This window comes from Eptatretus burgeri, chromosome 14, assembly GCF_056783735.1.
Source record: "Eptatretus burgeri isolate ZD-2024b chromosome 14, Ebu_testis_v1, whole genome shotgun sequence".
NCBI classification, from domain to species: Eukaryota; Metazoa; Chordata; class Myxini; order Myxiniformes; family Myxinidae; genus Eptatretus; species Eptatretus burgeri.
In genome coordinates, this window is record NC_140974.1 from 63,973,180 (window position 1) to 63,995,679 (window position 22,500).

A 22,500-nucleotide genomic window follows, 5' to 3' on the forward strand; every position below is an offset into this window, starting at 1 on the left:
CAAGAGCACGGTCGACTCAGCACAGCCACCAGGACGCTCTCTGCCGCCACAGGTTCCACACCAAAAAAACACGAGCGTTCTGGTTGTAATCTTCTTCTTTCTTTTCGACCCCGAACAGAACCTTTTTATCCTTCTGCCCTAGTCACCTCCAATCGAGCCGTTTATTGGCCCACTGCCGTCGCCTTCTGCCAATCGTGATCACGGGGCGGAGCCATCCGCTGAACTGTCCTGTGACGTCACGGCCAGTCCTCAGAGAATACCAAAAGGGGTTTACGCAGACACATTTACCCTATCCCGTGTCCTTATCTAATTACGTGACAATTATCATCTCCCCCTTGAAGAAATGAACATTTACTAGACAACTTATCACCACTGAATTACTACTTATTACATCGAGATCCTGGTAAACTCGAACAGCATGGCATACCTAATTAAACATCCTAATTACCCTTTGAATGCATACCCCCCCCTCAAACGTAACAATACCATTATCTTTTTAAACAGTCGGATTTGGAGCAAACCAGGGCTGTTGAATTACCGAGCAGCTGGCTATCACTTGCCCAGCCGGCCGTTCATCAATCGCTTTGAATGGACTGCATACTTGAGTGATTAGCCACTTGGCGAGCGCTCGAAAAGAAACTTGGTAACTGATCACACCCCGGATTTGTCACATTCAAAGATAAACATCGAAACAGTACCATGACTTATGTCAGCCATAATCTCTGTCATCCTTCCGAGGTTGGCAAAATGAGTACCAGCTTGCTGGAATGATTGAGCCATTTGAGTATCCTGTGTTGGAGTGGTGACCTGTCCAGGATTGTGCCCAATAGCAAAGGAGATTGCTTTGGCAGCACCGACGCTCTGCAGAGTATGGTCCCAAGGGAATGGAATGTAATTGACACGATGCATAGCAAGTTAGAGGTGATAAAAAAATGGGTTTATTTTATTCATTTACTTTTCCCAAACGCGGTTAAAAACGCTGGAATTTGTCAGCGACACAAAATACACCAGGATACTGAGATGGTCATTTATTGATGAGCAATAAGGAGGTTCCCAGTAATAAAACTTAATTGTGGTGATCTTAAATAGGTAATGGTAATAAAAATAGGTAATGATCCATGGAAGAATGCCCTTTCCCCTTTATGAGCAGGAGGAGTGGAGGGGGTCAGAGGAAGGTTAGCAAAGATGGGACAGAGCAGGGAGGGGAGGTTGGAACTGTGGAGGGGGGGGTTGACAGCTGGGGGTTGGAGAGGTGGTCGAAGCCTTCTGGTTGGATGGGGAGGTTTCAACTTGAGGTTTGGGAGTGGGGAAGTGGGGAAGAACTTGGTCACATTTTACATTGTGCGGATATTCCGCAAGTACCTGCTCGTATATACTGTATAGATTTAGATGTCATGTTACACTATAAGTGTTTACAACACCATGGTGAGGTTTTGTGATTGCCCACTGTGCTCATTCCACACTCAACCCTCCAACACCTACCAGTGAATTTAAGTTGATAAACCATTTGATTGAATCAATAAGACATAGGTGTAAAGTCACCTTGATGGGCTGAATGGCCTCCTCCTACATCAAAGTTCCTTGTGTAACGTGACGGTGGAACCCAGTACGCACATCCTTATCGAGTCGGCCAACCCTGGACCCACAGTCTGCGAGAACCTCCCGGAATGACCGAGTTTGCCCAGACACGGATTGCTTCGAACAAACGGAATTCTTCGTGGAATGTTGCCATGGCAACCATGGATATCTTCAGCTGCATGGTCCAAGCTTTTTATTTCGCTTCAGGCAATGACTGTTAGGTTGTGCAGTTAAAGAGACTTTTTCTTCAAATTCGACATGTTGTTGTGGTGCTTTTCCTGAACTTCATTTCTTTTGCTGTCATTCAATAACTTAGCGATCCATTACTCCTTAGCGAGCTTTCGTGTACTCTAAATTTAAAGTTTCGTCGGCCCACGGGCTGAGTTGGTGAAGCTGTCCGCTTGGACAAGTTGACGTTCAGGACTCGTCTCGCAATAATAATAATAATAATAATGAATACTCGTCTTGGATGTGTGGGACAATTTGAAAAAGGGAAATTATGGTTTGTCAACTACATCTTGATGGAACTTTCAAATGAATCGTAGAACAGGAGCACTTGTACGTGGGACCTTTTTTGGGGGGGGGGGGTTGGGGGGGCAAAGTTGCCAATCCAATGTGAAAAGCTGGTGGGTAAAGAGACCGGGAACCGGCACCTAAATACATATGTGGATTCATCAATGTGTGCCATTGCTCGGATAGACGTGAAACTGGGTGTCCCATCTGCTGGCATTATTTGGTGGACGTTAAAGATCCCACCATGTCCTTTGCAAAGAGTCAGTGAACTATCGCAGGCACCATGAATAAATTCCAAATTCCTGCTCTAACCTTAATCGAATGCGAGGCCTGGCAAGCGGGTTCGTGAAAGACTTGGGCAAAGCCTCCTTCAGCCAATCCACCAACGTGGGAATAATTGTTGCCATGAAAGAATCATGATAAATAACTTGAACCACACTCAAAGAGTGAATACCTCCACAAGGCTGAATAATTTACATTTTGTATCCCTCCGATCGGGCGGGTCCAGATCAAAACCAAAATCTAATTGGCTTGTCACCTACCCAACTCATTGCCAAGTTTTGTCAACTTGTCCACAACTTTTTGAAATATGCTACAACATCATTTTTTGGCCCCATCTCTCAACAGTGAAGATTCACTTAAAAAATTTTTTTCTCATATCCAGATCTTCATCAAAATCTAATGAATAGCACTCCAAACAAATCCATCTACAACTTACTGTTGTGGGACTGGGTACCGGTGGTGAGCACGACCGCTAGGTGGAGCAGTGGAGTCGTCTCCCACTGAACACCCGGAATTTGTCCAAAAGGCACGGGTCCCTCACAGGACCATGAATCGCCAATAATTCGACTGCGTGGCGTAGGGTCAATTGCCAAACTTCAATATACCAAATTACCCATGTGGCAAAGCTACCGGGGAATTCACACCCTCGACGGACCTCGAGCAGGATGAGCCGTTACCGTGCCCGAACCGTGTGTAACCCGAGGGGAGGTTACCAAGGCCTGTCGGTCCAAACGAACAACTTACTGCCTCGCTATTTCTCAACACACTGTGCAAAGCCAATGAAAAACACAAAAACGAGCTGGAACATTTCACAAAAGGGATATTTATTTATAATGGGGCAGGGAAGCATGCAAGAAGGCAGAGTTAACTGAATAAAAGGAAAGCACTTACACAATTCTACTTATCAGACTGGGCGCAAACACACACACACACACACACACACACACACACACACACACACACACACACACACACACACACACACACACACACACACACACACACACACACACACACACACACACACACACACACGACCCCGTGGGTCAATCTCGATCAAGCCGGGCCAGGGTACCTGTCCGCTTCGTGCAGCCACACCAACTCCGAAACTACCACGGTGGAACCCGAACCCACGATCCGAAGTCCATGGCCCACGAATGAGGTCACCCAGCCACGATCACCACTTCAAACCACGGCTCTGACCGCTCCAGCAACGACCACGACCACGATCCTCCAGAACGCTCGTGCCACGACCACGATCCTCCAGAACGCTCGTGCCACGACCACGATCCTCCAGAACGCTCGTGCCACGACCACGATCCTCCAGAACAGAACATAAAAACAGAGCTAAAAAAATAACCCGTAGCGCACACATGCAATTCCCATTAGACAGAAGGGGATGGATTCTAACTGTACACATACTTATCGACATAACTAACTTTGGGACCTGAATGTTGAGTGCGCATGGTTTCCAGATTCGTAACAATTTCCTGCAGACAGACAGACAGACAGGGTTTCAAACATAACCTCTCACCTTCGGTGGCGAAGCTAATGAGAATATAACCCACCGCGACCCGCATTGACACACCATCACCCCCCCCCCAACCCTCACTCCCTTTGGAAGCAGGTGTTTGCTGTTAGTAATATTTACATTAAAAATTTTTTTTTTAAGTTTCTCGCTGCTGTTGTGGAGTTTAGTTTGAGTGCAAAGCAGACATGGATGGGCCTTGCATATTGAGATGTTATCTTCTTTATTACCTCCACCACCGAAGGTGGATGGAGGTTATGTTTTCAACCCTGTCCGTCTGTCTGTGAACAAAATATCTCAAAAACTTGGACTGATTTCCATCAAAACTTGGTGGAGAGCTTGGGTATGTGACAAGGAAGAATAGATTTAATATTTTAAAACATTCTATTATTTGTGATATTAATTTTTAAAAAAAATTGTAATGAGGTTACACTGAGCAGGAATCGTTTTGTAATGATGGTTCCCTTCCACCGAGCCACACTGTTATCAAATACCTGGTTGTGAAGTCTGTTGTGAGCTCGTCAACGAACAAGATGTAAAACTTTTCAACGAGAATGGCGGACATTCTCAAGCTTATACAAATGTCTCCCCCCTCCCCTGAATATTGCACACATCAAGAAATATAATGAACAGCGTGAGAACTCAACACAAGAACAGTGTGATCATTCATGCTGGGGGTGGGCAGGGAGGAAGGGGGGAGGAAGGGGGTAGGAAGGGGGAGTGAAAACAAAAAATGTACAATCATTGATCTTTTTTTATTTATTTATTTTTGCACAATGACGACGGCAAGAGACTGCTGCACGCGTTTCACCAGTTACTAAACAGGTTTTGTACTTTCACACACAAACTGTAACAAAAAAAAAAAATTAAAAAAAAAAATTATTTCATGTCGTCATGCCACCAAATTGGCAAAACAACAAAAAACATAAAACAAACAAAAGGCAAACAAAATGGAGGTTTTGGCGAACCCATGATTTACTGCATATCACAATGGATAATTTACGACACTATTTTATACTCTTTTGCCCCGAACCCCACAATCGAAGGGGGGGGGGATTCATAATCATCATATGATCACAAGTGTAAGGTGGTGTAATACAGGAGTCAGAAACACAAAGGACAGCAAACCAATCTGTTCCAGCCAGAAAATGAAAGGTATTTTAAAAGGTCCATCATGTACAAGGAAAGTTGGTCACTTGGAAGTTTTGGGGAGGGGGGGGGGGTTTGTGGAGAGGAAAAGAAAAATGACGTTTCACCATCAGAAAACAAAAATAAAGGACAGACAGGACCCGATAAAACAAAAATTAATATTATGAAAGATTGTACAGCATAACCAGTCGAGTAGATATCAAGGGTAATACAGCAGCAGACGTCACAAAGTAGAGGGGGATCAAAAGGGGAAATTAAGGTTTTACAAACACAAGGTTTCGTGCTCATTGGAATGAGATGACAGATGCAGGTGGAACTTATGGGCAGGGCTTAAAGGTGGACATCATGGAGATCGGAAAGCGAGTGGGTATAGGGAGATTTAGGGGAGAGTTCAACTGACAGGCAAACATGATCGAGATACTTAGGTGGATCAACTTTCGGCAAGCAGTCAAGTCAGGTAATTAGGCACAGGTAAAGCTCCTGGGAAACGTAACAAGATTGTGCGAGGAAAGGGGGAATGGAGGGGGCACGGGATAAGACCTCGGGAAATTTGAGGCGAGGAACGTGATGAAAATAAAACGGAACGAGGAATGACAAACCCACAAAAATAAGAATAGTTGGGGACCAATGGAAAAGGGAACGGAAACATCAGAACTGCTCAGACAATAGCTCACACAGATGTTTTGAGACAACCTCCTTGCTTGTTCGCAGCGTCAGCCGGTACATCTGAAAAATGAAACAAATGGGAATTTAGGAGCCAAGCTTACAAGATGCCGTGACACTGCACCCTATTCAAAAATGCTTTCACATCGCAAAGGATGCTAAAGCACAACCAATGTGGTGTGTCAAAAACTAATAAATAAATAAACACTCAATGTCAAACGATTCAGCCATTTGGTGGCCTTCATCTGGGACCAACACAGGCCACGTGCGATTGGATCCAAATGCCCCAAACCTCGGGCGACCACGCATTTCGGAGTTCAACCCATACCATTTGCCTTGTAATCAAACAATAGCTCCTTTATAACCCACCAGGTACTTGGTTAATCAAACATCAGGATTGAATGAATCCTTTTCACACTTGTACTATTAAGAGTTCTCATTTATCGGCAACCGCTAAACACGGATAACGGCCTTTAAAGTCAGAGCACTTTCACGGCGAGCACTTTCATCATCCATTATCACTTCCTTCTTATTAGATTTATATTTTTAAATCCTTTGCAACACTCAAACAGGACACGACACCACCCATCTCTACAGATTAATCTCCTGAAAATTTAAAGAGCTTTGGCATTTAAATTATTATTTTTTTTTTTGCGTAAGAACGTAATTAGCAATGTCGTCTCAGCACTGTGATCGTCTGTTGCCATCTTGGAATTTCCGGAGTACAAAACAATTTTCATATCGAACGAACAAGACATTTGTTTCTGTTCGCTTTAATGTTATGGAAACGCCACAACACTGCGCTTCGCGATATAATGGGCAAAAAAAATTGAGGAACCTTTTCACGCCGATCGTTCAATTACTTATTTTCGCTTAAACCTCACAGGCTTCTTCTGGATTCAGCACCGAATCTTTCAAATGTTAAACCGTACGATTTAAAGTGTAAACTTTCATCCTTGGCGTGGAAGGAAAACATCCAGGGAATTGGGAATCCGTGTCGATCCTTTATTCACCAACATGACAAACCAAACCCCCACTTGTCCCTTGTTGCACCCGGTACCGAAAACCCCGAGATAAAAGCATATTTATATATTACCACATCAAAGGCAAAATTATGGTGCTACAGTATTCCCCTAATGCATTAATCAAACAAAAAAGGACCGAGCAAAAGAACAGATGTTGGCGGTCCATTAAAAATGATATTTTTACGTCACAGCCAAGAGAAATCGTCAACAACAAAATGTGCTCATAAACAGCGTGCTGAAAAGTGTACATGGTGCCCAGAACAAGTTGTATATGACGGTAAAGTTAACGTTGCAGTGGGCGTCGACACGCCGCCAGAAGAAGGGTCACAGCTCTGGTGCTGTATCAAGAAAAGCTGGCTTCAAGTGATCTATGGAGACCTTCTCAGGACCACCGTTAAGATGGAGTATGAAGGTCTTCGAGAGCGTTGCAAAACTTTGTAAAGTCTATCATATGGCTGCTGCAAGGGTTTCCAGACAGCGTCATGTCGCATGAATATGTGGGTGCACATTGGGGGAGTAAAAGCGGGGCGTGATGAAGGTGCATAGGGTGGTGCCACCCGGGGGCACGGCATCGCTGTACGAAGTTGGTTGGCATAGTTGCTGGCGTTGAACAAGGAGTCACCAGACGCTGAGAATAATTCTCCTGGGAGATACCATACACCAGCTCTGCATGGAGCATCCAAGGTCATCTTTCAGAGCGGCTCGTGTACCAAGCAAGATTATAGGTACGACATCCATCCAGTGCATGCAGCTGTCATGTGCTTTCAGAGAAAACACTCCACCAGGCCATTCACTACTGGATGGTAAGTGGTACATCGTACATGGTCGGTACCCAGGAGTTGAGTCAGCTCAGGAAACACAGCAGACTCAAACTGGCTACCACGAGCCGCAGTGATGGTCGATCGAGCACCAGAACAAGTGATCCAGGTTTGGACAAAAGTCCTGGCGATGGTAGGTGCGATGATATCAGCCATCGGTGTAGCCTCCGGCCAACACGAGTCAGCTTATAGTTCAATGGTGGCCAGGGACTGACAATGGACCCCGTCGAAGCACCCATCTCGTATTGAAAAGCTTCCAAGTGATGTGACTATGACGTTGGATCTGGTCGCATTGGCATTGCAGACATTGCTTAGCCCAATGGCGCACGGCCAGACATAGCACGTGGTGGCGAGTCGCTGAGTTGCTCGACGACCCGGGTGCACGAATGGATGAAAAGTGTCGAAGACTGTGTGACGGAATGCCACAGGTACGAATGGGCGTGACTGTCCTGTCGATGTATACAATGGTAGTGTCTGTTCCTGGGATTGATACCTCACGAAATGCAAGCGAACCTGCTGCAGCTCTACGTCATCCCATTGTGCTGATGCTACTGCATTCAAATTGATGGCCAGTGTGCTGGTTGAAGACAATGCCAAAACCTTGATGCACGAGATAGAATCAGTCGCAGAGTTCGCGATTCCTTTAATGTGCAGATGTCGGTGATGAATTGCGACATGTAACCGAGTTGGCGAAGTTTGCGAGTCCGAATGGGTGGACAGAGCGAAAGTTAAAGGTTTGTGGACAGTCAGGACAGAGAATTGTCTGGCCTCTAAGAAGTGTCAGAAATGTTTGATGGAGAGGTATATAGTGAGTAATTCCCGGTCGAAGGCACTGTCCTTGCGCTCGGGTGACTTCAGCGTTTGAGAAAAAGGACAATGGACACCAGTAATCAATGAGCTGGTCAAGGACTGTGCCCGCCACCACCTGACGAGTCTATAATCAGACATGTTGGCACCTCTGGCTTTGAACGAATTAGGAATGAGGCATTGGCAGAGTCTTTCATGGTGTGGAAGGCTGTTAAGGTGGGATACGCCCATCGGAACGCTTCAGGGTGCTGACCAGCTGTGAGCAACTCATTCAGCGGCTGCAGTGTTGTGGCTGCATTTGGAATAAAATTGGTGGTAGAAGTTGATGAGGCACAAAAACTCTTGCAATTTGTGTTGAGAAGACTGCAACGGAAAATCCCAAATTAATCTGTATCTTCTACTTGAGCAGATGGCCGAGCGGTTAACACAATGGCCAAGGAAATACAACTCCAGGACACCGAATATTCACTGTGGGATTGAAGACGATGCCAAAATCCTGCAAACAGGGGAAAAGGAGACAGGTGTTCCTGATGTTCTTCACTGGTGATTAGAATATCACCGATATACACGTATCAGAAGTGTAATCCTTGGAGCACCTGTTCGATAAAACGTCAAAATGTTTGTGCGGCATTGCGTAGGCCGAACGGAACCCGAAGGAATTTGAACAGGACAAAAGGCATGGCAATGACTGCCGTCTTTGGGATGTCATCTGGATCCACGGGAATCTGATGGTACGCACAAATGAGGTCGACCATGGTGCAACAATATTCTCCAAGGAGTTTAGCGGTAAAATCCTGAATGTGTGGAATGGGGTAACAGTCTGGAAGTCACATTGTTTAAGGACTGGTAATCCCCTCCCCCCTTCCCAAGGACACCATCCCCAGATGTCTTTTTGGGTACCATGTGTAGCGGTGAAGACCAACTGCTGGACGATGCTCTGATGATTCCCCATTGTAACATGTAGTCAAATTCCTGGCAGGCGATACATAATTTCTCAGGTGCTCGTCAGTGACTATGCACGGAAACAGAGAGCGGGGGAAGGGGTCGCAAGGTTTCAATACGATTTGTGATCTGGTGGTTGATGGGCTGGATTGTCGCTGATGGGTGTGTTGTGGACAGGAAATCATAAAGTACTTTCTGAAATGAGCACGAGTGTGGATGGAAGACACACGAGTCAACGACGAAATGGTGGATGCTTCACCGAGAACACCAAGCTGTGGCGAGGCATCCAATTGACGGCGATGTTCGACGTGGACAAGGAGATCGAAATGATGAAAAAAAATCCGCACCGAGGATAGAGTATCTTGTGTCGGCAAGAGTAAATACCCAAAGGAATGAGCGATGTAAACCCAAATCAAGCTGGGAGACGTTCTTCAAAAGTAGTAATCACACTGTTAGTTGCATGCAATGAATATTCCTATCGATTTTTCTGTTCAGCAGCAGGCGGCAGCACAATGCTCACCTCTGCCCCTGTATTCACAAGAAAATAAATTCCACCAGTACGATCCACGAGGAAGAGAAGGCGACCGACATACGGCCCAGGTGAACTCTGCGCCATTAGTTGTGGGCTTTGTCGTTTGCCCCGTCACCAGTACAAGCACAGTGCCTGACACTGACGAGGATTAGCACTGAAGGTCATGTGGTACCAACACCTATCTGGAGTGTTCACAGAAGGTGAAAGCGAACAGTAGCTTGAGGTATGGCATTTCTCACTGTTCCTACAAGGGGTACATAAACATGAACACGGCTGGTGTTGCACAGCATGGAGCTCCAAGATGAGCTTCTTAATGTCTGCCATTTGATTGTAGTTGTGCAATGTGTTGTGGTGGAGGTGTCACATTAGCCACAGTTGGTGTAACGGTGTCAATGAGATCAGCCAGATTCACAGCGACAGGTAGTGCCAGCTCTGTGTTAGATGCAAGTATCATGCAGATGTGGGGTGGTAAATGTTGTAAAAACAACTCACGAAGAAACGACTGATCTTAGGTGGCATGGCGGTCACGGAGAAGCTTCTGCACATGACAGTAATTATGTGGGTCTTCGATCTCCTAAATTCTCTATTGCAAGTTGTTGAAAGCAGCGGTGCTCAGAGGGGGTTGTGCGCTTCATGAACGAAACCTTCAAAGATGTGTACAGTGTGTTCGTTGGAGGTTGTAGTAAAATGTCTCTCACCTCAATTACATATTCTGGTGACAAGGATCCAACAATTTATTTGAACCATGTTGACTGGGTAGTAATGCTCCAGGTGTCAAATTGTGCTTTGACCTGTGTAAACCACAGCTGCAGATCCGTGGGCTAGAATAGTGAAAGTTTTAACCAAATCATCGCCATGGATGAAGCTGGTTGTGCGACCGGGAAAGGCACGGCTGCTCGATTGGTTGTTTGTAACTCCTTGTCTGTCCATTTGTATCACGTCGGGGTCACCAATTTAGCGTAGAAGGAAAACATGTCCCAGATGTTCGGAATCCGTGTCAATCCTTCACTCATCAACATGACCAACCAAACCATCACTAACAGCTTCATTGTTGCAACCCAATGATTTGACCAACATTTATTCGCATATAGTACGATTATTTTTAACCCATTTTAAAAGCTAATATTATTAATGTACATTTTCTCCATTTTGGGGTTATACGTATAAGAGTGAGGAAGCCTCAATTAAAATGTTATTGTGGATCAGTCTGGAACCGAATCCTGTTGGTGCCATTACATCTGGCTGTTTACATCACCATGACATAGATTCCTGTTTCGGGCAATTATGCAGTTCGGCGTGGCACAACCACGTGACCAAGTGGTGCGCTCCTGCATCTGACCATTTATTTTTAACTATCCCCCATCTTTATGCAACAAGTACTCCATTGCATTCACTCACCCTGGCATACCATATCTCCATCGGACAAGCTGCATGTTGAATGACTAAACAGCCTTTTAGCCAAAGATAGCTTGGGCCTACTTTCTAAGCAATGCCTGTTCTTCAAGGCAGCTATAAAACAAATAAATAAAAACAAACCAGCAACTCAGGTACTATCAAAAACTCCACCAATGATCAACCTAACAAACCCCAAACGAACCTCAATGTCCACCAACCACAAATGCTCAGTGAAAGTCTTCTCTAACCGTAACCAGTCTCCACCACTTATTTATACAGCCTCATCTACAGCATCACACCCACTCACCAAACAAGAGAGTGTGAAGGAAGTTCAGTGGTGGGTGAATTGTGGGTGAGGTGGCAATACCTGTGCCTGTGCATTTGGCTCCAAACGTAACAAGCAGCCAACCTGCACCAATTTGCTTTGCACGATCCCAGCACCAACGAAGTTCTCAGGGTTTGGGTCAACACCCTCCAGCAGGGCCATCCCAAAACCCAGCAGCTGCGAAAATATATCAGTGGTGCAGAATTAAAACATTTTTTATTTTTTTAAAGGAAATACTCATTCTAAATATCTGTTGTTGCAACACTTGCTCACCTTCGCTTTGTTCACTTCCTCATCCATGCTTTGAGTTGCCTTAAAAATATTCTGTGCTTCTTGTTGAGGACTGCAACAAACAATGCAATGCATTAGTGCGAGTGCTCCACCACATGTCGATGAGGCAAACGGATCCATGGGTGAAACTGAAAAACTTTTGAAAATAAATAAACAAGGAAAGTAATGAGCATAACAACTCCTTGCTAGAGGGATGCCCCCCCCCCAAAAAAATGATGGCAAAATATGCATTTTGGGAGTGATCCTCTCCAAATTGTAACAAAAAAAGAAAACTGCAAAAAATGGGATATTTGGGGGAAAATGGTTTGATTCCACCTAAACATCCATTGCTGGGAAGATAATCTTCAGTTACAACAGCATTTTATCATCATGAAAGAAATCAATAATGAATAGCACAAAACTTTCCAGGACTTTTAATACAAGTGTTTTAAGTGGTTGGGGGGGGGGGGGTTGAGGGGGTGACACGTCATGTAACTGGAGCGGTTTACCGGAATCACCCATGCTCGTGGTGGAAAGCCATACGACTCACACTTCATGTTAAAAACCCCTTTGAACCAACACGTCATGTAACGGAGGGGTTTCCCAGAATTACCCTCGCTCCAGTCGCTCTAATCCATGTGCCCGCCACACTTTTCTCATTCCCACTTCTCCCCAAGCACAAACTGAATTGAGGGCCTGATGGATTTATTTAATGTGGTAGTGGTGCAGCACAGGGATGTTGGGCCAAATGGCCTTCTGCAACCAAAGTTCCTCGAGTCTTGACTTCATGCAATGTGAAGACAGCACTTTAGTATTTTCCGTGAAGTTCACAGGAGGGAACGGCAATGGGGGGGGGGGATCCAATAATGGACGCTATGTCCGTATTTACCGACACAGACAGACGTTCTCCTGTCTGCCGGACATCTGATCACGGTCACGCCCTTGCAAGCTTTTGTACCCGACCAACTCCAATAAAAAAAAAAAAAACCTCATAAAAATTACCATGGGAGCAATTCACATCATTATGGTCATGATGCATCAGCATTACAACCCATCCGGATGAAATGGGTGGTGAAATGAAGCATATCGGAATAGCACTTCAATTTCCTATAAAAGCGGCTTGTTTTTCTGATGATGAAATACAAAAACTTCCGTACAGGTCATACAAACAAAATAAACAAGGAAGATTTCATACACATACGCAAGAGTTTCACCCATGCAGATCTTGTGCACTCATTACAGTAAACCCATACCTGCTCAGCTGCTTCCACCGTGCAAAGAAATCTTGACCGGACATTTCTGAGACCTGGAAAAACTTATTGAGCATCACGGGCAGACGCATTACGAGGTTCTGCACTGCTCCTCCATACCTGCAAAATGCACAATCTTTCAATCACAAGCCCTGCAAGCAAAAAAAGTGTCAGGACAAGAGGAACAAAAACATTAAAAATAAAGTAAAGAGGAAGATTTCAAAATGGAGTAAAGGTGAGCACCGAAACTGTAAGTTAAGCATTGGCGATTCGACGAAGTCCAATAAACACTCCACGTTGACCAGCTGCTGAACCTGAGCACCTCCATCGATTGTTGGTTCTACGGGTTTTGTTTGCACCGAAAGCTGTGCCAGCTTATTAAGGAAAAATAATAATACTAATAAAACATCACAGATGCACCAAAACAATCTCACCGAAGCGCTGTGCCCATACAAACCGCCACACTGTTGTCGACAACACCAATTTGCCACTCCCCAATCTCAATTCCATTCCCAGAAACAAGGATATGACTTTGCAGCTCTTGAGAGAATGACACAGAAGGAGTGAATGCTTGGAATTGCACAGACGTCTTGTTTCCATAAAACAAACAGACTCGCCCTGAAAAAAAAAATAATAATGATGATTTTTAAAAACAACAGACACAACATTCGGTAACGGAGAGCAATACTTGATCGCAAAAATGAACAAACAATGTTCGAGCTGCAAGGAATGCTTTCATACAAACCCAAGTTCTGGCGAAACTCCGATTTCACTCCAATTTGTAACAGATTGTTTTCAAACAACACTCCATTGTTCTTGCAAACAAATCTGCAAGATAAAGTATTATGAATTTTTTTATTTCATCTTAAAATATATATATTATGAAATTTAATTATTATGAATTATTTTATCCGTGGGGGCGGTGAAGTAAATCAAAAGCTCATGCTGCGGGTGCTCGTTGTGCCTTTGGACTTGGCTCGGAGAGCGTGATGAGGGTCGAACAGAGTGGCTTTTGAACTGAGATTTTGTGAGAGAATTGAATGACTTTTGTAAAGAGCATTTACTTGTTGTAAGCTGAATAGGCAAAAATTTAACGTATTAAGGAGAGCAGGGAGAGAGGAGGGATAAGGAGGGGGGGGCAACAAAGAGAAGAGTGAGTGGGGAGGTAGGGATGAGCGCATCAAGGGTGGGGGTGAGGAGTCAAGTGTGGAGGGAGAACTGAGGGGTGGGTATGGGAGAGGTGGGGAACAAGTAGAGAGAGTATGTATGTGCACGTGTACACAAGATTATGACAACAGGCTAGGGTAGTGGGTCCAGTGGGTTAGCCTGGGCAGCGCTGCCGATTGATGACCCGAGCGTCACAAACTGATCAAAATGGTACTAGCTCTGCCGGGTTGACAACAGTTCAGGAGCGAGGTTAGGCTAGGTAGTTTAAATGTGGGATCAATAGTGGGGAGAAAAAGTCAAGGTGGTGGAGATGATTGGAAGTGCTGTGTGTGCAGGAGACAAGACGGAAAGGAGGCAGGGTGAGGAGGATATAGAAACCAGGTTCAGGTGACGGAGGAGGTAGTATAGGCACTTGGGGGAAAGAGAAGGTTTGGAAGAGGATATAGAAGATCAAGGATAGGGGGAGGAAGCCGGATGCTGCACCTGTATGGACAGAAGAAGAAAGCAGCAGGAGAGCTATGGATGAGGTGTAGAAGTTGGAAAAGGAAGATGACACAAATTGGCTCATGACTTGGATGAGGATGGTAAGGACATGAAAAGAGGGGTGGAGTGATTAAGGATGGTGGTGGGAGGCTAGTGCCAGAAGGGGTACAGTGTATTTCAAAGAGTTGTTGAACCAGGAAGGAAGCATTGGTGAGCTGGAGCGACTGTGTTATCTTGAGGGAAAAGTGGAGTTTGTGGAGATCACAGATGAGGAAGTGTGGATGGCAATGAAGAAGATGGAGGGAAGAGCGCAAGGTATTGATTAGGTGTGTATTGAGATGATAATTGCAGTGGAAGAAGAGGCTGTTGAATATATGTATGAGAGAGGGTTCAATTCCAGAGGTGTGGAGAACAGGGTCTTTTGTGCTGATATGGGAAAGGAGATGTTCAAGATCCAGGGAAGTATGGGGCATTACGCTCCTTCGTCATGTCATGAAAGTGCTGTAGGAGATTCCACACGGGAGGATAAGGAAGAGTGTGGAGATGAAGATCAGAGAGGAGCAGAAAGGGTCGGAGGATGATGGATGGGATGTTCACACTGAGACAGCTGGTTGAGAAGAGGTTGGAGGTGAAAGGTGAGATGGCATTGGGATTTATTGACCTGGAGAAGGCCTATGACACTGTCCCAAGAGAGATGGTGACGACACCGAGATGGATGGGAGTGCTGGAAAAAAAAAATTTAACAAAACGAAACAAAACGTTTTCCTTGATACTTTGCTGACCCAGAATATAAACTTTTTAAATCATGAAAACTTGTTGCATTCCTCCCCTTCCCTCTGACATCACAACCGGAGCAATACAACAAGTAAATAAAGTAGACCTCACAATGTAGTTTTTGCCAAATTTGCACCACAGACCATTCAAACGTCTATTTCGCACCAAACACGACCTTACTTCATGAAGTTATCTTCGGGAGGCGTGCCAACGATCTGGGGAGAACTGCTGGCCGCCGCTGCCGCCATGTCTGAAAACACGTCGACGAGAAGGCTAGCGCCCCCGGTTCCCACATTCCCAACAGGACCTTCAGAGTGCCCGAGTATGCCAATCCCTGGCGCTCCCAAACCCAGGAGGTCGGCAGAGGCAGAAGGTGATGGCGTTGACTAAAAGGATTAAAAAAAAGGTTATTCCACTCCACTCCACTGCTCAGTTGATATTTTACAATGAAAAGCGAATGAGTCTGCAGAACAAAGAACTGCTCACCACAGCACTGGCCTTGTTTGCAAGCGAATCCTGAGTTGCAGCCCCGTTCAGCTCCACAGAGCCTGTGCGGCGGCCATCATCAACATCCACAGAAACTGAGCCTTTCTTCCGCTTTAGTTTAGTCAAAATAGATGACTCTCGCTCAGGAAATGGGGGCATCTCCTCCAAAACAGTTGCCTTAAAAAAAATAACAAAAATAAAAAAAAAAAGAGACACAAAATAACATTGAAAGATGGAGGAGGGGGAAGTATAAGGAAGGGGTAGAGGGCAAGTGTGTCAGAAAGGGAAGACAGGTGCGGGAGTGTCAGAGGTTACGGGAAGATGGGGAAGGAGGGAGTGTCAGAGGGAAGGTGAAGACGGGGGTTGGTGGCAAAGGGGAGTTGGGGGAAGACCCAGCTCAATTTCTCACCAAAACATCAGTGCTGGCCACAGTGCTGAGACGAAGGTACTCTACAGCTCGCTGCTGTAGCTCTGCATCAGCATTACGTAATTGATTGTCAGAGCGCAAGACATCTTGAATGGTGACCTTAACCTCAGGGAAGAGGTTTATAAACTTGATATAGGTGGAGAGGAGCAGTGCCCTTGTAGCTACACTACAAAGGTGGAACTTGGAATGTAGGAGGTTGAACTGCACCAACGGGCTGGTGTTGAAATTAAAATAAAAATATTAATAAAAAAAAAACACGAACATTTTACGATATAATTATGATTGTCTCACCCATGTGGGTTACAGAACAAGATAATCAACCGAACCATCAAAACCAACCTTGATCGTGGATCCCCTGCAATGAGATTGCCAAACTCTCCCAAAATGTAACCACCAACCTTCACCATGTTCTCATGGCAAGCAGGTGCCTGGAGAGCCTGAAGGGAAAGGAAATAAAAATAAATGACAACTGCAAATAGTCAGGTGGAATAGAACAAAAAAACACAATGATAAGTTACGAAAACAACGTACCTCAAAGACAGTTTTGGCAGCATATCCCTGCACATCCTCACGATTGATCACAATCTGGATGACACGGTACCAGACCTCCTCACTCACATAGTCCCCAGCCAATCGGATTAGGTTCAAAATGGTGTCCACGTACCACGTATAGTCAACAGCATACTTCTCTGCCAGGATGGCCACCTTTAGAACCTGCATGAAAAAAGAAGACAAAGAAAGAAAAACAGTAGGACAGTACAGGGATGCCTCGAGTTACATCTAGGATGCATTCTCAAAAAGTGAGACGTATCAAATCAACTTTTAAAATATTTTTTCCAGAAGAAATATAGGAATTAAATAAGGCTGGATCAGGAGGCGGCACATTTGTCATGTCACAATGTCACCTTATTAGCTTAAACAGAGAATTTAAACTCATTCTAGCACCTATTTAACAGTAACATAAAATAAAAAAGAAAAATCAAGTAATATTATTAAAACAAATCCCTTAAACTATGCACGTTCCATTTAACAGTCACTAATCTCTCGACATTATCACTATAGGTCAACATCTCAAATCTACTATGTCCTGTCCCTAATGCTCTCATACAATGCTAATCTAATCTGCCATTTAATTTAACTCATGTGAATCCTTTTCCCCCAAAGGTTATTGCTACCGTCCAACCCAAGCCTCCGAGTAGCCGGATTGCAGGCGCACGCCGCTACGCCCGGTTCCTGATGTTCTTCACTGGTGATTAGAATATCACCAATATACACGTATCAGAAGTGTAATCATGCCACATGGGCATAAATTTACGAATGGCCAACGTGGGCTCCAAACCTTCCATTTACTGTTCATGACTGCAATTCCCCCACTAAACTGAGAGCCCAGCAGTGCTCACCACACCTATTTTGCTAGTGCTGCAGGACCTACTGCCTCATACACATGGGTTGCCCCGTGCAGCCTCTGACACACCACCACCGATGCACACGAGCAGTCTCACAGCCTTCCTCACACCAATTACACATACAAGCAGTTCTCACATCACTTACACCCTGCAGCGCACCGTGCCCCACACACTGGTTCCCATGGGACTGGCGTCAAAACAAAACCCGTTAACAATTTAAAAATTTCCAATCGTCTGCACACAGACTGCTTGCTCTCACCCTGCACTGTCTGTCTACACGTCCTCACCGTGCCTCGCAAGGCCAGCACGGATTCCAAATTCATGAATTGAATTGCCACAAGAAGAGTCACATGTTTTCGGTGGACAATAAAGAATATGAAAAGCGGCCATGGCAGCGTAGTGTCCGACTGCCTTGCCATATCATTGGTCTAAATTTACATTCTATACTTGACTACAAGTACATGCCAACACATCTTGAAGCAGCAAACCATGTGTGGCCGTGTGTGTGCCTGCAAACTTCATAACGTTAACGATCTCAACGTCTCGGCGTGAAACTGGGTGGCTCAGGAACATTGGCAACAGAAAGAGCCAAAGAATGCAACTTTGATGTAAAGACACACAATTCAAAGCCTGGGTACCTATTGATCGAAGACGCAACGTTGAATCAACGTAAATCGCAGTATCCCTGCACATCAATTCAGGTGCAATGCAAACAAGTCAACTCATCCCATCTCCTTTCAAATGAGGCCTAAAGCTGGTCATCTCATGTGATACTCGTTGTGAGCATTAAAGGTATCCTCAAGGAAACAGTATGCCAGTACTCTAGCCAAATCTCTGCTTGGGGGTGAATTGGCACTACCTGCAGTAGGTGAGTGTTCACGTGGATATGGGGGACAGGCATGATGAGACCAAATTGTCTTGACCTGCGCCTCAACTACTTTGTGAAGAAATGAATAAAATGAAAGCTTTTTGGTTCTACTAGAGTGCTTTAAAATGAATAAATAAAAGATCACAAGGTACCACAAAGTCAGCCGAGCACAGGGCAGACAAACTGCTAACAGGAATTATCCCTCACCATCTCCTCACGGATTGAATAATCAGCCGTTTCAAGGTAGTTCAACATCTCGGAGACAATTTCCTGAGCATTGGAGCGGTCACACATGGCGTAGAGAAGGTCGACTGCTCGCTGCCTCACACTCACATCTCTCTCAGTCTAGTTTAGATGGATGGAAGAATGGATGGAAACAAGAAGGCCTGTGCATTAGCATTGTTTAGAGCAGAGGTGAGCAAGAGTAGCCAAAGGAAGTTGTGCTTACAACTTTGGAATGACGAGACCAGAAGCAGAATACACAAGCAATAAGAGACTTCTTGGGAAACACAGCCCTGTCCAAAGCCATGGGTTTAGGTGGACACAAGTAAATTGGGACACGTTTTCGTTGTCCAACGGCGCTCAATATTTCAGGAATCCAAAGCGATTCAGTTACAACAACATCCAAATATTATTAACTATTTTATACAAGAGAGAAGATGATCTTTTTAACAATAGGGATGGAGCTCGAACGGATTGGACATGACACCACATACCTTGAGCGCATTGATGACAGTTTCTTGGTGCTTTTTCACCGCCTCGTGTGAGAACTCGGAGCTCGCGAGCAGACACATGCTCTCCAAGGCCAGGTAGCGTAGATTAGTCTCCCGGTGCTGTAGAAACTGGCCCAGCTGGTTACAGGCCCGTACCAAGAGGTTCGGCTCACTGAATGTTAAATACAAGGGTTACAGGAATCCGGGCAGATATAAAATAAATCAAACAAAATAAATGGTGCAAAGAACATTTTAAAGGGAAACAAATCAAATTAATCAAACACAAGATAGAACAAGGAAAATGCCGCACAATCAGTGGAACAAAGGTCAAAGGCCACCTGTCATGATGTATAATAAGATTGATGGCCTCAAAAAGCACAGCGTTCTTGGCATTGGAATGCTGAACTTTCTTAGACTTCGGAGGCTCTTGAGCTTTATTCAGAATGTTTTCCAGGCACTCACTAAGACGTCCACGAACAGCAGGATCCTCTGAAGCACACAGTTCGGCAACACCATTAATGTATGCAGGCTGTGTCAATCAAATTATCCGAGCACAGCGACTATACTGTAGGGCCTCACCAGGTGGTGGGTAACACTGTAGCAACCTGAGCAGTTTGACAGACAGCCAAGGAGCTGGTACGAAGTAATAAGTGTAATCCTGCAGGTCTGTGTACGAAGACGTTACGATCTAGGAAACAAACAGCTTTGTGAGGCCTTCCTACGTCATTCAAATCACCAAGTTCGGATGACATGGCAATATAAAAGTAAAAGTATTCAAAACAGTGCAGCAGCAAAACAAGGGGAACATCCTGTTAGGGAGGGGTGGGGGGCACAGGTGCCCAATATCAGCAGCACATTTATAAATACTACCTTATTAAGATTAACAGAATCAGAATGGGTGACTAATTTGGGAAGTAAGCCCGAGTTGCCACCTGCTGGCTTTGCAAAATGCCAAATTGCTGCAAGTTTTCCCAAAAATAAAAATAAAAACAAAGACAAGAACGAATGAGATTTTGATGGCCAGCTTTAAAGGTAGGCATCACGATAGATTGGCACAGTCGAGATTCGAGGCCACTACTCAAACTCAATCAACTGTCAGAGCAGTGGTGCAGAGATGGGACATGGCATGACATCAAGAAGGGTGCACAGCCCACGCATGACATGCAACTGAAAATGTTTATTGGTGAATCCATGCTCAAGCATGGGAGAGGGGAAGTGAGGAGTGAGGGGGGTGCCCCACAACCCACAAAATTCCCCCCTCTACCATACCTGGCAATGCAAGTGGATATTTCATTCATATCAAGCCAGTGCCAGTCCGATTTCACAGCTTTTCGTTACAAGGATTACACGAACCACAGGAAGTCATACAAAGGTCAACGCCCATTCGGCCAACTGAAATGTGTGGCTCACCCTGCTGAGTCGTGACACAGCAAGGGAAACGCTACCCTTGTACTCGTCAGGATTTTTCTGGGCTAAAGCAGTGATGAGGCTTGTGGCTGCAGTCACAACACCCTGCACAAGGGATAGCATAAGAATCAGTGCCAAAGAAGAAAGAAAGAAAGAAGGAAGTTAGGAGGCAGAAAAACACGTCATCCATTACCAGAAGAGACTTTGCATTTTAGGAAAGTACATATACCATGTGCTGGTCATTGAGGAGGTGAATGACTCTGGACGTCCAATCACCAACCGGGATGACATCCGGGGATGTTCGATAGAGCCGGAGCAAACACAGCGCTGCACTTTGCTTTACACTGTCCATTGTATCTCTGCATCAAAATAATTCCAGGCATGACATTCATCCAAAGCAAGCAAGCAAAATAAAAACTGGAATTCGTGTGCTCAAGCGAGTTCAATCTGACCATAAAATGAGCCGTCCCAGCTTATTAAACACTCACGCTGCGATGAGGAGACGAGGAACCTCTGCAGCAAGGGCCTCTGCCATCTCACGAGAGCCCACGTTCGCTATACAATGGAGAGCCAAGTTGATGAAAATCGGATTCCGGCTGGCAAGATCATTCTTGATGGCATTGCTGATGAGCCTGATTAGCTCAGAGTTGGAATTAACGAGAACAGAAATAAAGAGGTAACCCTGAGGGGAGTGGAGAGAGTTGAAGGGTGGTGGTGTTATGAGGAGTTGCAACAAAACCAGCTCTCGAGATCAAACTATTGTTATACCCTTTCAGCAGATTCATCTCTTATTCGATGGAGTCTTCTTGTTTTGATATAGAGTAAATGGGCTGCAGGTAGCATCATTTTCTGAACGTGCAGCTACGCCACTGATGCAGTGCCCCATGGGCAAGTGCAGGAATTTGTAATTTATTCAGGGTACCGGCAAGAGCTCGCCTTCTCTCCGCGAAGGACACCATAGGGTCCAACATCCACCAACTAATGCTGGCAGACAGGACGCCCAGTTTAATGTTCATCCGAGGGATAGCCCAAACATTGATGAATCGCCCTGCTTGTGAAACATCGGGATGACAGCATATAGTTAAGACGGAATTCAAACCCAGACTCGACAGCTTGGAGGGGAGTGTGCGTACCTCTAGACTATCCTGTCAGCCCTCCGCTTGATGTCCATCGACCGTGACAATTCAAACAGTTGTAAGATTTGCTTAAACACCTCCAAGCGAAGGCAAAAATAAAAATAAAACTCCAACAACTAGTCAACCAAACATTGAATTATGCAACCTCTTCCACAACAAAGATCCGTTTTTGCATTAGGCCAAAAAAAAAAAAAAAAAAAAAGTTGCATTGGCGTAACGGGTCACTGAAAAATAGGGTAGGTAGGTAGGGATTTTTTTTTTTTTTTTAATAAATCCCTCCCAAAATCTCCCTCGGCTCGAGTACCCCCCCTTTTTGTCGGCGACCCCCCCCCCCACTCAAAAAAAAAACTAGTACAGTGAACCTTGCCTAAATCGAACTTGCATAAGTCGAATAATCGCCTAAGTCAAAGATCTTATCAAGTTCTCTTCTCTTTATATTCTTTTGTTTTTACACCTTTAAATCTAAGCTATTTCTTCAGTCCTAACAGATTCGACTTAGACAAGGTTGACTGTAGTTTTTACAACAGCCAGTGGCGTACTGTCGTACATGGTAGAC

At 45.0% G+C, this 22,500-nt stretch overlaps 1 protein-coding gene across 4 annotated transcripts in view; it reads right to left on the minus strand.

Annotated features, from left to right (window-relative positions):
• Positions 1 to 4,637: 4,637 nt before the first annotated feature.
• Positions 4,638 to 22,500, minus strand: part of LOC147013417 (AP-2 complex subunit alpha-2-like) — a 24,588-nt gene continuing 6,725 nt past the window's right edge. For all 4 annotated transcript variants that reach the window (XM_085855224.1, XM_085855221.1, XM_085855223.1 and 1 more), the window contains exons 5-23: positions 21,297 to 21,490; positions 21,038 to 21,167; positions 20,812 to 20,913; positions 19,981 to 20,089; positions 19,740 to 19,890; positions 19,405 to 19,573; positions 18,896 to 19,033; positions 16,946 to 17,128; positions 16,754 to 16,851; positions 16,397 to 16,628; positions 15,988 to 16,164; positions 15,682 to 15,887; positions 13,823 to 13,905; positions 13,605 to 13,695; positions 13,321 to 13,443; positions 13,081 to 13,197; positions 11,831 to 11,900; positions 11,600 to 11,734; positions 4,638 to 5,776 (exon numbers count right to left, since the gene is read on the minus strand). In XM_085855224.1, coding sequence (XP_085711350.1) covers positions 5,699 to 5,776; positions 11,600 to 11,734; positions 11,831 to 11,900; positions 13,081 to 13,197; positions 13,321 to 13,443; positions 13,605 to 13,695; positions 13,823 to 13,905; positions 15,682 to 15,887; positions 15,988 to 16,164; positions 16,397 to 16,628; positions 16,754 to 16,851; positions 16,946 to 17,128; positions 18,896 to 19,033; positions 19,405 to 19,573; positions 19,740 to 19,890; positions 19,981 to 20,089; positions 20,812 to 20,913; positions 21,038 to 21,167; positions 21,297 to 21,490 — 2,586 coding nt within the window. In that variant the 3' untranslated portion in view covers positions 4,638 to 5,698. The remainder of the gene's footprint in view (positions 5,777 to 11,599; positions 11,735 to 11,830; positions 11,901 to 13,080; positions 13,198 to 13,320; positions 13,444 to 13,604; positions 13,696 to 13,822; positions 13,906 to 15,681; positions 15,888 to 15,987; positions 16,165 to 16,396; positions 16,629 to 16,753; positions 16,852 to 16,945; positions 17,129 to 18,895; positions 19,034 to 19,404; positions 19,574 to 19,739; positions 19,891 to 19,980; positions 20,090 to 20,811; positions 20,914 to 21,037; positions 21,168 to 21,296; positions 21,491 to 22,500) is intronic.